This window comes from Bidens hawaiensis, unplaced genomic scaffold (assembly GCF_021521415.1).
Source record: "Bidens hawaiensis isolate Kalapana, Puna unplaced genomic scaffold, B.hawaiensis_p1.1 tig00043543_1, whole genome shotgun sequence".
In the NCBI taxonomy this organism is placed as follows: domain Eukaryota; kingdom Viridiplantae; phylum Streptophyta; class Magnoliopsida; order Asterales; family Asteraceae; genus Bidens; species Bidens hawaiensis.
The window spans coordinates 21,350-33,548 of record NW_027505841.1 but is presented as its reverse complement, the minus strand read 5'-3'; the positions used below and the strand labels follow the sequence as shown (position 1 = coordinate 33,548).

General features: G+C 40.6%; 1 protein-coding gene across 1 annotated transcript; it reads right to left on the bottom strand.

Moving 5' to 3' along the window:
- Window positions 1–9,393: 9,393 nt before the first annotated feature.
- On the bottom strand, window positions 9,394–9,765 carry LOC143615560 (putative mitochondrial protein AtMg00750). The gene has a single exon (XM_077088662.1). The coding sequence runs from the start codon at window positions 9,763–9,765 to the stop codon at window positions 9,394–9,396; it is 372 nt and encodes a 123-aa protein (XP_076944777.1).
- Between the last annotated feature and the right edge of the window lie 2,434 nt (window positions 9,766–12,199).

Below are 12,199 nucleotides of genomic sequence, written 5' to 3'. Positions count from 1 at the left end.
TGGTAGAAAGCCAAATTTGAAGGGTCTTGAACCCTTCGGGTCCCCATGTTCGATATTAAAGACTAACTCTAAATTTGGTGAGAAAGCTGACGAAGGTATCTTAGTTGGCTATGTGGTTGGGACACCCAACTGAAGAGTCTTTAATCTATCGAACAGCAAGGTTGAGGTGGTCTGTAACACGGATATTACTAGTTACAAATCACCAAGGCCTAGCATGGGACCGGCAGAGGCTTTCGACTATCATAAGTTATTTAAATCTTTTAACGTGCCTTACTTGGATTTTGTAGTCATTGATGAGAAAATGGCCTCACAGATGATGTATGACGAAGAGGAGGACATTGTGCAACGGCCGCAATACAGTGAAAATCAACCGAGCTCATCTAGTGCGGTTGAAACTCCAGCTGTCTCGAATGAAGATGAATTCTACAATTCATTTCACACTCAGCCTCATCCTGATGAACTCTCTCCAAATCTTGAGAATGATCTGGAAGTCGGTCCTGTACAGTCCACCAAAATTCACAAGAATCATCCTTTGGAGAATGTGATCGGTAATTCTTCCGATGGTGTACGTACCAGAAGAAGTTTGGATGAACACACGTGTGTTTATGCAAGCATTAAAGACACAGGTATTATAAATGAATGCTTGTACACCTGCTTCATCAGTCCGATTGAACCAAAGAATTATCAAATGGCACTGAAGGATAGCTCGTGGGTTGAAGCCATGCAGGAAGAACTGGCACAGTTTGAGAAGATGGAAGTATGGCAATTAGTTGAAAAACCGCAAGAAGTGAACGCTATCGGTACAAAGTGGGTTTTTAAGTGTAAGAGAGATGAGAAAGGGATAATCATACGCAACAAGGCAAGATTGGTAGTGAATGGGTTTAATCAGCAGGAAGGAATCGATTACAACGAAGTGTTTGCTCCTGTGGCAAGATTGGAGGCAATTCGCCTGTTTCTGGCATTTGCTGCACATAAAGAGATGAAGGTGTTCCAGTTAGATGTGAGAAGTGCCTTTCTTAATGGTAAAGTCGATGAGGTGGTGTATGTTGAACAACCTCCGGGTTTCCCTGACCCAGATTTTCCTGATCATGTGTACAAACTGAGCAAAGCACTATATGGGTTACATCAGGCACCTCGTGCTTGGTATGCAACACTGTCAGATTACTTGCTAGAGAATGGGATCGAGAGAGGAAAGATTGATAGCACACTGTTTGTCAAGAGAAAAGGGGGGAGATTTTCTACTCGTTCAGGTTTATGTGGAAGACATCATTTTGCTGCCTCAAAAGTTACTATGTGTCAGGAATTTGAAGCGGTCATGAAGAAGAGGTTTGAGATGAGAGCCATGGGCGAATTAACTTTCTTTTTGGGATTGCGGGTAGATCAGAAGGAAGATGGCATGTTTATTCATCAAACGAAATATGTCCATGATGTGCTCAAACGCTTCAAGATGGATGATAGTACCCCATTTGACACTCCAATCTACGTCAACCACAAATTGGGTGCTGATTCCGACAGTGATGAAGATGTGGATCCCACTTAATATCGGGCAATAATAGGTTCTTTAATGTATCTAACTGCATCTAGACCCGACATTATGTTTGCAGTTTGTCTTTGTGCTTGTTTTCAGGCAAACCCGAAGGAATCACACATGAAGGGAGTGAAGAGAATCTTGCGGTATCTCAAAGGAAAGCCTAAGTTGGGACTATGGTACACGAAAGGGGGAGAACTAGATTTGGTAGCTTACACCGATTCTGACTATGGAGGTTGCAATCAGAACAGGAAGTCAACAACCGGTGGATGTCAGTTTCTCGGAGGAAGATTGGTGTCGTGGCAGTGCAAGAAGCAGACCTCAGTAGCCATTTCCACATGCGAAGCAGAGTACATGGCAGCATCAAACTGCTGCTCCCAGGTTTTATGGATACAACAACAAATGGGCGATTATGGTCTGAATTTCACTCAAACTCCTATTTGCATTGATAACACTGCTGCTATCTCAGTAACTACCAATCCCGTTAAACACAGTAAAACTAAACATATTGACATTCGTCATCATTTTATACGGGATTGTGCTGAGAAGAAATTAATTGTGCTTGAAAAGGTTGATTCACTGGATAATTTTGCCGATCTTTTTACTAAAGCTTTTGACCGATCCCGTTTTCAAAATCTTGTTGAGCTTAATGGGATGATCAATCCCGAGTAACCTTGTTTTAAGTTTTATCTTAAAAAAAAAACCATCACTATCGCTTAAAATTATGTCGGTTGCTCAAGTTTGAAGGACATATCCAAGGATATGTTTGGTCCTTACTTCTACGTGTTGATTATAAGGATAGCCATTAATTAGATGACTGAAAGTGACCGAGGCGGTTAATGATGGGTTTTTATTCTTTCGCTTAAAATTAGTCGTTCATACTTAGTTAGAAGGACACATACTCGTATGTGGTTGGTCCGACTGATCCATTGGATCTTCAGGATAGCCGTTTACCTAAAGACTTTGACTTGATCGGGGCACTAGAGTTTTTAAATTTTTTTTGGGGAGATAATATAATTTTTCAAGTCTATAACTTCGTAAGAAGTTTCAATACGATGTTTAAAAGAAAATTGATCCAACCTTGGAAAGTGATAGATAAACTGATTTTGTGTGCTTAACTGGTGAAGTTATTAGGCCTAAAAGACTCTAGAACAGTCATTGTATGTTATGGTAGCTTTCTATGGTGCGTAAAAGTAGAAGTGATAAAAACTAAATCTTCTCGATTTAATGTGGAGAATCATTCTGAGTTGTGCATGTCTCCATATACATCTTTCCGAATGATAGGCAGAAAAGTGATTACCCAGTCATACACGGGCCCGTGAGTGTTCTGATTTCCGCAAAGATAGTGTTAAGTATCTGCAGTGATCTAGATTCGGGACTTGCAGTTGTCTTCAATTTGAAGTTATATTAATGTCTTTATTATAAAAAAAAACCTCTAGTTATTATTGTTAAGCCTTCTGAAGCTTATATCTAGAAAGAGACAAGAACGAATACTTCAAAGTATGAGAAAGAACGGGAAGAAAACTCCGAAGATCGACGTGTGCTTATTGATTAATCAGACACTACGGGTCAAAGTCAACTCGGGGTGACTTGGGGAAAGCCAAATACGCTTTGAGAATAGATAGGAGGCATCACAATCTCTTATGTGATGTCCATCTAAATTTTGAGCTTAATTGAACCTAATCCGTATCACAGAAACGATGAAAACCATACTAAGTTTTATACCTGCCTACAACATGCTTCTTTATGTCATAATACCGCTGAACATGGATCTGAGTGACAGCCGCTTAATCAGTATGATTCCTGTTCGGACCTTTTCTAAAACATGCAGGTTCTCGTCAAGACTGAAATTTGATCCCGTTCATTATATTATTCAAATTTTCGTTATATGCTTGGTATAATGTTTAGACTTTTATTCTTCTGGTTACTTGGTTCTTTGATCGTTAACTTTGAATCTTTTTCAGAGAACTTTAAAAGCGAAGTTGACTTTGGTCAACTTTATGTGTTTTTGTTTATAAGTTATAAAATGGGCGAATTTAACTTGATGGGCGAAGTTATCAAAAGGGGCGAAGTTGACCTTGGGTTGACTCAGGGGCGAAGTTGAATAAAGGGCGAAGTTAGATTAACTTCGCCCCTAGGATTTTTCAAAACTATATAACGCAAAGCGGTGGTCAAACTGGTCACATTATTTTCAACACTCTAACCCTCGGCGAACTTATCCACTCGAATCAAACATAATAATAATCTGTTTTTCTTCCGTGATCAAGGTTTGTAAGATCTTTGTGACTCGTAATTCGTATTATTTGGTGCTAATCAGTGTCTCAACGATTCGTTTGGTGGTCACTTTTGCAACAAACCCTTAAATTTTTTTTTCCAATCCGTATTAAAAGTGTCTTGGTGAAGATATGGTTATATGAATCTTAATCGAACTACCACATTCATGTTTTCATTCCCAAATCGGCCATCCCTAACCACGAATGGGTCGTCTTGGGGCGCTGATTATAGAGGTGAAGTTAGGGTTTCAGCGAAGTTAAATTCAACTTCGCCAGACTACTAACTTCGCCTGTTAATACAAAGTTGCTTAAGTATACTGGTCTATCAATATCTGTGTTGGAGCTATTATCCTCAAGCGAAGTTGGACATTATTCGAATTTCACACTAAGTTATTACAAAACTTCGCTCCTGGTAAACGGCGAAGTTATGACCTGTTGGAGTATTGATCTAACTTGACTCGTTTGTTGTGCAGTTATGGCTGATGTGGCAGGTGCTGGTGGTGCTGGTGGTGATGAAGGTGGAGATAATAACAGACAGTTCTTTCCGGGTCACAACATGTATATCACTTTGGATCCGGATGCTCGTGGTATGGACGACTATCGTGAAATCATTTCATTTCTCATTCGCTCACGTATTTTTCACGCTATCACGACTACTCTTCCCATTTCACTACCAAATATTGAAGACTTTTGGAGAACCGTTGAATATGACTGTAGGGTTGAACCTCCAGTGATGCGAGCTACTGTAAATGAACGAGTGGTACAGTTCACGGCATATCAAATAAGGGTTGCTTTACAGTTCGGGGTTGAAACTACAAATAATCCCATAGACTTTCCGGCTACATTCAGAGATGGTGCGTTTCTGCGTTTGGGGTATTCGGGTCAGTTGGGAGACTCTCAGAGGAGAAAAGGATTTTTGTTAGATCAGTGGCGGTTCCTTATGCATGTGATGATAGTGTGTATGTCCGGTCGTAAAGCTGGTACAGATGGTATGGGTGCAATTATGCAGTCTACGATGACCGCGTTGACTTACAACAAGCCTTACAGCTTTAGTCAGATGATTTTCTATGAGATTGATCGACAGAGACGTGCAGTGGCTCGGGAAAGATTTCTGATGTATCCGAGATTCTTACAGATGATCCTCAATCATGTTGCCCCCAATTTGCCACAACGTCGTCTTATCCGTTATGTTGAAAGTGTGAGTAAGAGAATTTTTGCGCAATGTAAGTCTTCGAGTGCATGTAGTAAGGAGGAGTTATGCCCTAGGCACACAACATTAATTGGGTACTTAGTGAATCCGGCATATGTTGCTCCTCAGGGTGATGAATTTCTTGATCCGGCACCGCAACAGGTCAATGTTCCTCAACCACCTCCTGTGGTTCAACCACCACCCGTGGTACAACAAGCACCGCCTGCTAATCCTGTTGCTGCTCCGGAAGAACAGGTTGACCTTGAAGTTTCCTTTGGAGGGCAAGGGTTCTTTGAAATGGAACAGGTTGCTCCAGCTGCTGAAGCTCATGCCTCAATAGCAGAGGCATATGGTGTTCATGTTTCAATGGTCGCTACATCTGTGGCGGACTTAGAGAGAACTGACTCTGATTCCTCCACTGACGATTTAGTTGAAGCACCACAGATACTTTCCCGAAAAGAAAGAATTCATGGCAAGAGGAAGAAAGACTCGGATGATAGTGAATCAGACTATGAGGAGGATCTATATCGTATGGTACGTAGATCAAAGAAGCAAAGGGCTGGTGAAGGTTCAAGAGTTGGTGAAACTTCGAGAGTTGTTTGGTTTTCTCCACCATCTTTATCGGGTATGACTATGTTACCTGCTACTTCAACTGTCACACTGCCGTTATCCTCAAGTGTTCCTTTGGTGACCACGTCGTCATCTTTTGGTGTACCTCCAACCTCGTTTCATTTTACCGCTCCAGAGATTGTCTCTCTACCTCCACCTACCATTACTCCATCAGAGGTGGTGGCTATGTTTGCTGAGTCCACACTGGTGGCGACTGCTGGTTTGTCTGTATCGATGCCATCCTCAACTCCTACTCAGCATCCACCTGTCATTCCCGCAAGCTTGGAGATCCCACTATGGTTTTCTCAAGCTACCTTTCCTCAGGCTACCTCTCCCTTGAATGTTGTTTTTGATTCAAATTTGTCTGATTCGGAGAGGATTGCAGCTCTTGAGAGGGTGGTTACTGAATTATCACGGGTAAATATTATTCAGTCTGAGACTATTAATCGTTTGGTGGCACAAAATCAGGTTCAAACTCCACTACTTATGGAGCACGGTAAGATGTTTGATCGGCTTAAAGAGTTCTTAGCATCTCAGGGGGAGTATAGTTGCAAGGGTGATGAACTGAGAACAAAGAAGAGGCAAGACAAAGACGATGATCCCAATGCATCGAAAGGTGCAGGTGGTGAGTTGCCAAGAACTGAACAAGCTCTTGGGACTTCCACATCTCAGGGGGAGTCTGCTGGTCCGTCAGGCAGTACAGGTAGTGAGGATGTGGTCGTTGTAGATGACGAGGAAGTGTTAGGAAATGATGATGAGTTAGTCGATGATGTGTTAACGATTGATGATATTGAAAAGAAGGAGAGATTGTTGATGATGGTGTAGAGCATGATATTCCGAATGTTGATAAGGTGAACTTGAGTCAGGATGCAAATGTGTCAGATGAGTCTGAGTATGATGGTGTAGAGCATGATATTCCGAATGTTGATAAGGTGAACTTGAGTCAGGATGCAAATGTGTCAGATGAGTCTGAGTGGGAAGAACAACCGAGATGGAAAGAGGGCTGTGCTCAGTGGTTCTTCAAGACAAATAAGCCCGCGGTGCCAACAATGTTTAAGAAGAGTTACAATATCAAGGGCTATGCTGAGTCAAAGAAAGGTATCATTTGCTGGTTGTATGATGAACAGTTGAAGTTGTTTGTGATTAAGCGTTATGATGGGATTCAGTATTTTAAGAAGGCCTTGAGATCACTTAACACCTTACCTGAGTGTGAAGTGAAAGATTTGGCAAATTTGAGGTTGATTAATCGAAGTGATGACAATTTTGCAAGATGGGTTGGAAGGATTGTGTGGAAAGAAAGTGTGAAAGAGAAAAAGTTCGAGTTGTTGAAGCCACAGAAAGGGAAATTGGTTGAAGATAAGGAACGGGGAATGCGGGCTGATGGCAAACCCTGGATGGTGATGAAGTATAAGCCGATTCGTTGCTTGAAAGAGGTTCCGATAAAGATGATGCCCAAGGATGTATTAACGGATTTAAAGTGGTGGTACGTTGATTGCCAGACAGCTGAAGTTGTTATGGAAGATGAAGATGAACAGGAGATCCTGAGAGTGTATGATCTCATGCACTTGGTTAATTTGTCTCAAGCTGATTTGCAGGTACTAAATGATAAGAAGATATTCTACATTCCTGCGTGGAAGGATGAAGCCAAGAAGTACCATATGGTAGTCTCTGTCTATGTGAGACAGGGCATTCATGCTTGAAGACGGCGGTACGAGATTTTTGGGTTACAAGACACGAGAAAGAAGATAGAGATATGAAGCTACTGCCAAGGGGGAGTCTGTTGGTGCATGTTGTCAGTAGTTCAGTATCTCGTGTTTATTTGTATCTGTAATCGTTTAAACTGTTTGTTTTGTTTTGAACGTGTTAAGTTGGGTTTGGGTTTAGGCGAACTTAGGGCTTAGCGAAGTTATGACAACTTCGACTAGTATGTTAGGCGAACTTGTCGAGGTTTATAAATACCTCAACTTCGGCCATTTTGTTCAAGTTTTGGTGAACGACGGGTCTTGGTGATCTTTAGTATCACGTGTTGGCTCTTGCAATATATCAAGTTTTACAGTATAATCTCGTGTTTTTATATACTTATTCAACGTGTTAATTGTCTCGACACTCGTATCGTATACGTGGGGATTCTGCACCCTCGTGTTACGAGATATTCCTGTGTAGATCCGGCTGGGAACCTACAATGATCATTTCCAGGTTCAAGTTATTCTTCTTAAGCGGAGTGGTGCTAGGGTTTCCAGCATTAGGATGTTCGATAGGCATCTTGGGAGGCTTTTTAGTATAGAGAAATGTGTCTAGATTGTGTGAAAAACTCTTAAAGAGGTGATGCACATTTATAATTTGCCAGACACAATCAGCATGGCCATGGCTTGCAGGGCACATGCCATGTTGACAAGTTTTTCTTTGAAAATGGACAGTCTATGAAGGAAACAGTGCCAAAAACTATCACTACAAGGAAATTTTACTGGCTCGACCGTGGTGGTGGTGATGGCAGGGGAAAGAATCCCAACCGAATGGTCTGAATTTGAATTTTCTCGTTAATGTCATGAAGCTCAGATTTCATTTCCTCCATCGTTTCTGTCAGAACAAGGACTCGTTGTTCATTGAGAACGAGCATGTCCATGAGGTCTTTTGCCATTTCCTGGAGTTGAACGATCATTTCCAGGTTCATGTTCTTCTTCTTAGGTGGAGTGGTGGAAGGGTTTACAGCATTAGGATGTTCCATCCGAATCTTGGGAGGCTATTTAGTTTAGAGAAATGTGTCTAGAAGGTGTGCAAAACTCTCAATGAGGTTATGCACATTTATAATCTGTCAGAAAACTCTCAGCATGGCCATGCTTTGCAAGGCATAGGCCATGTTGACAAATTTTTTTCTGAAACTGGACAGTCTAAGAAGATAACAGTGCCAGAAACTATCACTATAAGGAAATTGTACTAGGCACGACCGTGTTGTGTGGGGCACGGTCATGCCTTCCTATATATATCTATATATAAAACCTATCCCTACAAAGCAGTAAAATCTAACCTCTACATGCTAAATTTTTGTCAGAGTCGATAGCTTGACTCATGATTTTACCATTTTAGTTCCCGGAACGAAGGCGAAGTACCTCTATTGCGGTTTCTGTGGGTTTTCCTATGTAAAGTTTAAGTCTGTGACTGTTTACCTGAAAGTTATGCCCATCCTTTTGGACAAGTTCAACGGTCCCATAATCAAAATCTTCCTTACATATAAAAGTATCAAACCACAGTAATTTTAACTTTCCAGGAAATAAGCGAAGGCGAGAGTTATAAAGGAGTACCTTGTCACTTGCTTTAAAAAGTTTTTCACCTTTTAGTCGCGCGTCATGAAGTCCTTTCACCATTTTTTTTGGAAATCCGTGAGTTCTCGTATGCTTGCATCCTCAATTCTTCTAGCTCATGAAGTTGCTGGAATCTGTTTTCCCCTGAGAATTTCATATCAGGATTTTCAGTTTTTAGTGCCTAGTAAGCTTTGTGGTTGAGATCGAGCGGAAGATGACACACTTTTCCATACGCTAATTTGAATGGAATGCCCACATAGCGTCATCCAATTTATTTGATGAATCTCCACGATTATGACTCACAGATTTCTCCAAGATTCGTTTGATACCTTGATTTGGCCTCTTGTTGTTGGGTGGTAAGGTGTAGTGAGACGATGATGAACCCTGTATCTGGCCAATCTTTCTCCATTTTTGCATTATAACAGTGTATTCCTTGATCGCTCATAAGTGCCTTGGGAATACTAAAACGAGAGAATAAGTTATTCCAAAACTTGACTACCATCCTGGCTCGTTGGTGGGTAAAGCTTGGGCTTCAACACATTTTGATACGTAGTCTACTGCAACTAGGATGTAGTGGTGACAAAATGATGTTGGAAATGGTTTCATAAAATCAATGACCCAAACGCCAAATATTTCGTAGACCTGGATTAGCCTTTGTAACATTTCATCTCGGGATGAGATGTTGCTAGCACATTTGCATGCATCATACGAGCAAACCATTTTGATTGCTTCTCGATAGATTGTAGGACGATAGAAGTCGGCATCAAATACTTTCTTTGCAGTTTCTGATGCACCATGATGACCTCCGGATGGTCCTTCATGACATTGTTTCATGATCTTGTGTGCTTCATCTCCACATATACGCATCTTTGAATAATATTATCAACTTCTATGCGACATAAGTATGGATCTTCCCAAAAGTAAAATTTGATTTCCGTAAAGAATTTATTACTTTGTTGATATGTCATTCCGTTGAAAACGATTACACTAGCTTTGTAGTTTGCAATGTAAGTGATTCAAGGATGTTTTCCTTCATGAGTCTGGATATGCATAAGAAATTCATGGGAAGGTTGTCATTTGTCTTTCTCCCTAATATTTCTTGTGAAGCTAGGCATTTCAAACGGGAAAGATGATCGGTTGCAACATTTTCAGCACCCTTATTGTCCTTGATTTCGATGCCAAATTCTTGTAGAAGTAAAATCCATTGGATCAAACACGGTTTAGCATCTTGTTTCATAAACAAATACTTAATCGCCGCATGATCAGTGTAAACGATGGTTTTTGAAAGGACTAAATAAGAAAATAATTTGTTGAAAGTAAAGACTACAGCCTAAAGCTCCTTTTCGGTACTTTTCTTGAGTATCAATAAGAGTCTTGCCGGTGTAGTAAATTAGATGAAAATGCTTATCGTTTTTCTATCCTAAGACTGCTTAAACTGCGAAATCACTTGCGTCACACCTAAGTTCAAATGGTAGTGTCCAGTCTGGAGCTACCATGATTGGAGAACCAACGAGCTTGTCTTTCATAATTTGGAATGCATCCAAACATTCCTCGAAGAAGATTAATGGAACATCTTCCTCAAATAGTTACATAATTGGCTGGGCTATATTTGAAAAGTCTTAGATGAAACGGTGATAGAAACTTTGATGGTCAAGGAAACCTCGAATGGCTTTAACAAATGTGGGTGGTGGAAGTTTAGAAATGGTTTCTACTTTGGCTCTATCCACCTCTAATCCAACTTGAGATATCTTATGCCTGAGAACGATGCCTTCCTTAACCATAAAGTGCCATTTTTCCCAATATAACACAAGACTAGCTTCCTCACATCTTGCTAACATCTTTTTCAGGTTTTTAAGACTTGCATTGAAGGAATAGCCAAAGACGGAGAAGTTGTCCATGAAGACTTCCATTGATTCTTCCATCATGTCGTGAGAGATAGCTACAATACAACGTTAAAAAGTAGCTGAAGCATTACACAGTCCGAAGGGTATTCATCGGTACGCTAATGTGTCATAGGGACATGTGAATGTTGTCTTCTCCTGATTTCCGAGAGACGTTGGAATTTGAAAATAGCTAGAGAATCTGTGAAGAAAACAGTAGTACATTTTTTTTATAGACGCTCGAGTACCTAATCAGTAAATGGGAGAGGAAAATGATCTTTCCTGGTGGTATCATTGGGTTTGAAATAGTTGATGAAAACTCGCCATCCCATGACGGTTCTCATAGGAATCAGCTCATTCTTGTCATTGGTGACGACTGTCATTCCTCTTCTCTTTGGGACTACTTGAACAAGACTTAACCATGGAGAATCGGATATGGGGTAAATCTATCTTGCGTCAAGCAATGTGTGTACTTCCTTTTCCACCACGTCTTACATATTTGGATTTAGTCATCTTTGGTGCTGCACTACGGGTTTGAAGTATTCTTCCAACATAATTTTGTGAGTGAAAAATGACGGGCTAACACTTTTAATGTCCATGATTTTCCTAGCGATAGCTTTATTGTGAGAATTAAGAACTTCTAGAAGTCTTTCTATCTCATCACTTGAGAGATCAGAGGAAATGATGACAGGAAATTGAGATTTGCCTTCGAGCGAAGCATACTCAAGGCATTTGGGTAATTTCTTAAGCTCTAAAGTAGGTGGATCTTCTATAGAAGGTTTGGCTTTAGGTTCTAGATCTCTATCTACTTCTACAAAAGTCCCTTCGGAGTTGCTTTCTTCTTCCTCCATAGCTTAATTTTTTGAATTGACAGCATGTGCTTTTTCCACAATCAATTGCGTGTCGCATGCTTATTTCTTAATTTTTTTTTTCCTTAAATGATAGCTCACTATTGATTCACACATATCCAGGAAGCATGCGGAATCATTTATGTACTGTGGGTGTTTCATTGAGTTCCATATGTCAAACGTTACTTCCTCATCCTCTACCCTGAGAGTGAGTTTTTCAGTGCAAACATATATGAGTGCTTCAGTCTTCCTAAGATAAGGGGTAAAAAAGTGTCTTCATCCATGTATAGAATAACAGAGTCAACTGGAAAGAAAAACTTGTTGATTTTGACTAACATGTTCTCAACTATGCCTCTTGGGTATTTCACTGATTTATTGGATAGCTGAATGCTCAAACGGGTTGGAGTAGTTTCTCCCAATCCTAACTTGGAGAAAACCGTATAAGGCATGAGGTTGATGATGGCTCCTAGGTCAGCTAAATCATTGCTAACAAATAAACTTCCTATCAAATAGGGGATAGTGAAACTTCCTGGATCTGCCATCTTCTTTGGAAGCTTGTTCTGGAGAATGACA

Coding starts and splice junctions, on each gene's coding strand:
- LOC143615560 (XM_077088662.1), bottom strand. CDS start 9,765: ATGCGTATATGTGGAGATGAAGCACACAAGATCATGAAACAATGTCAT.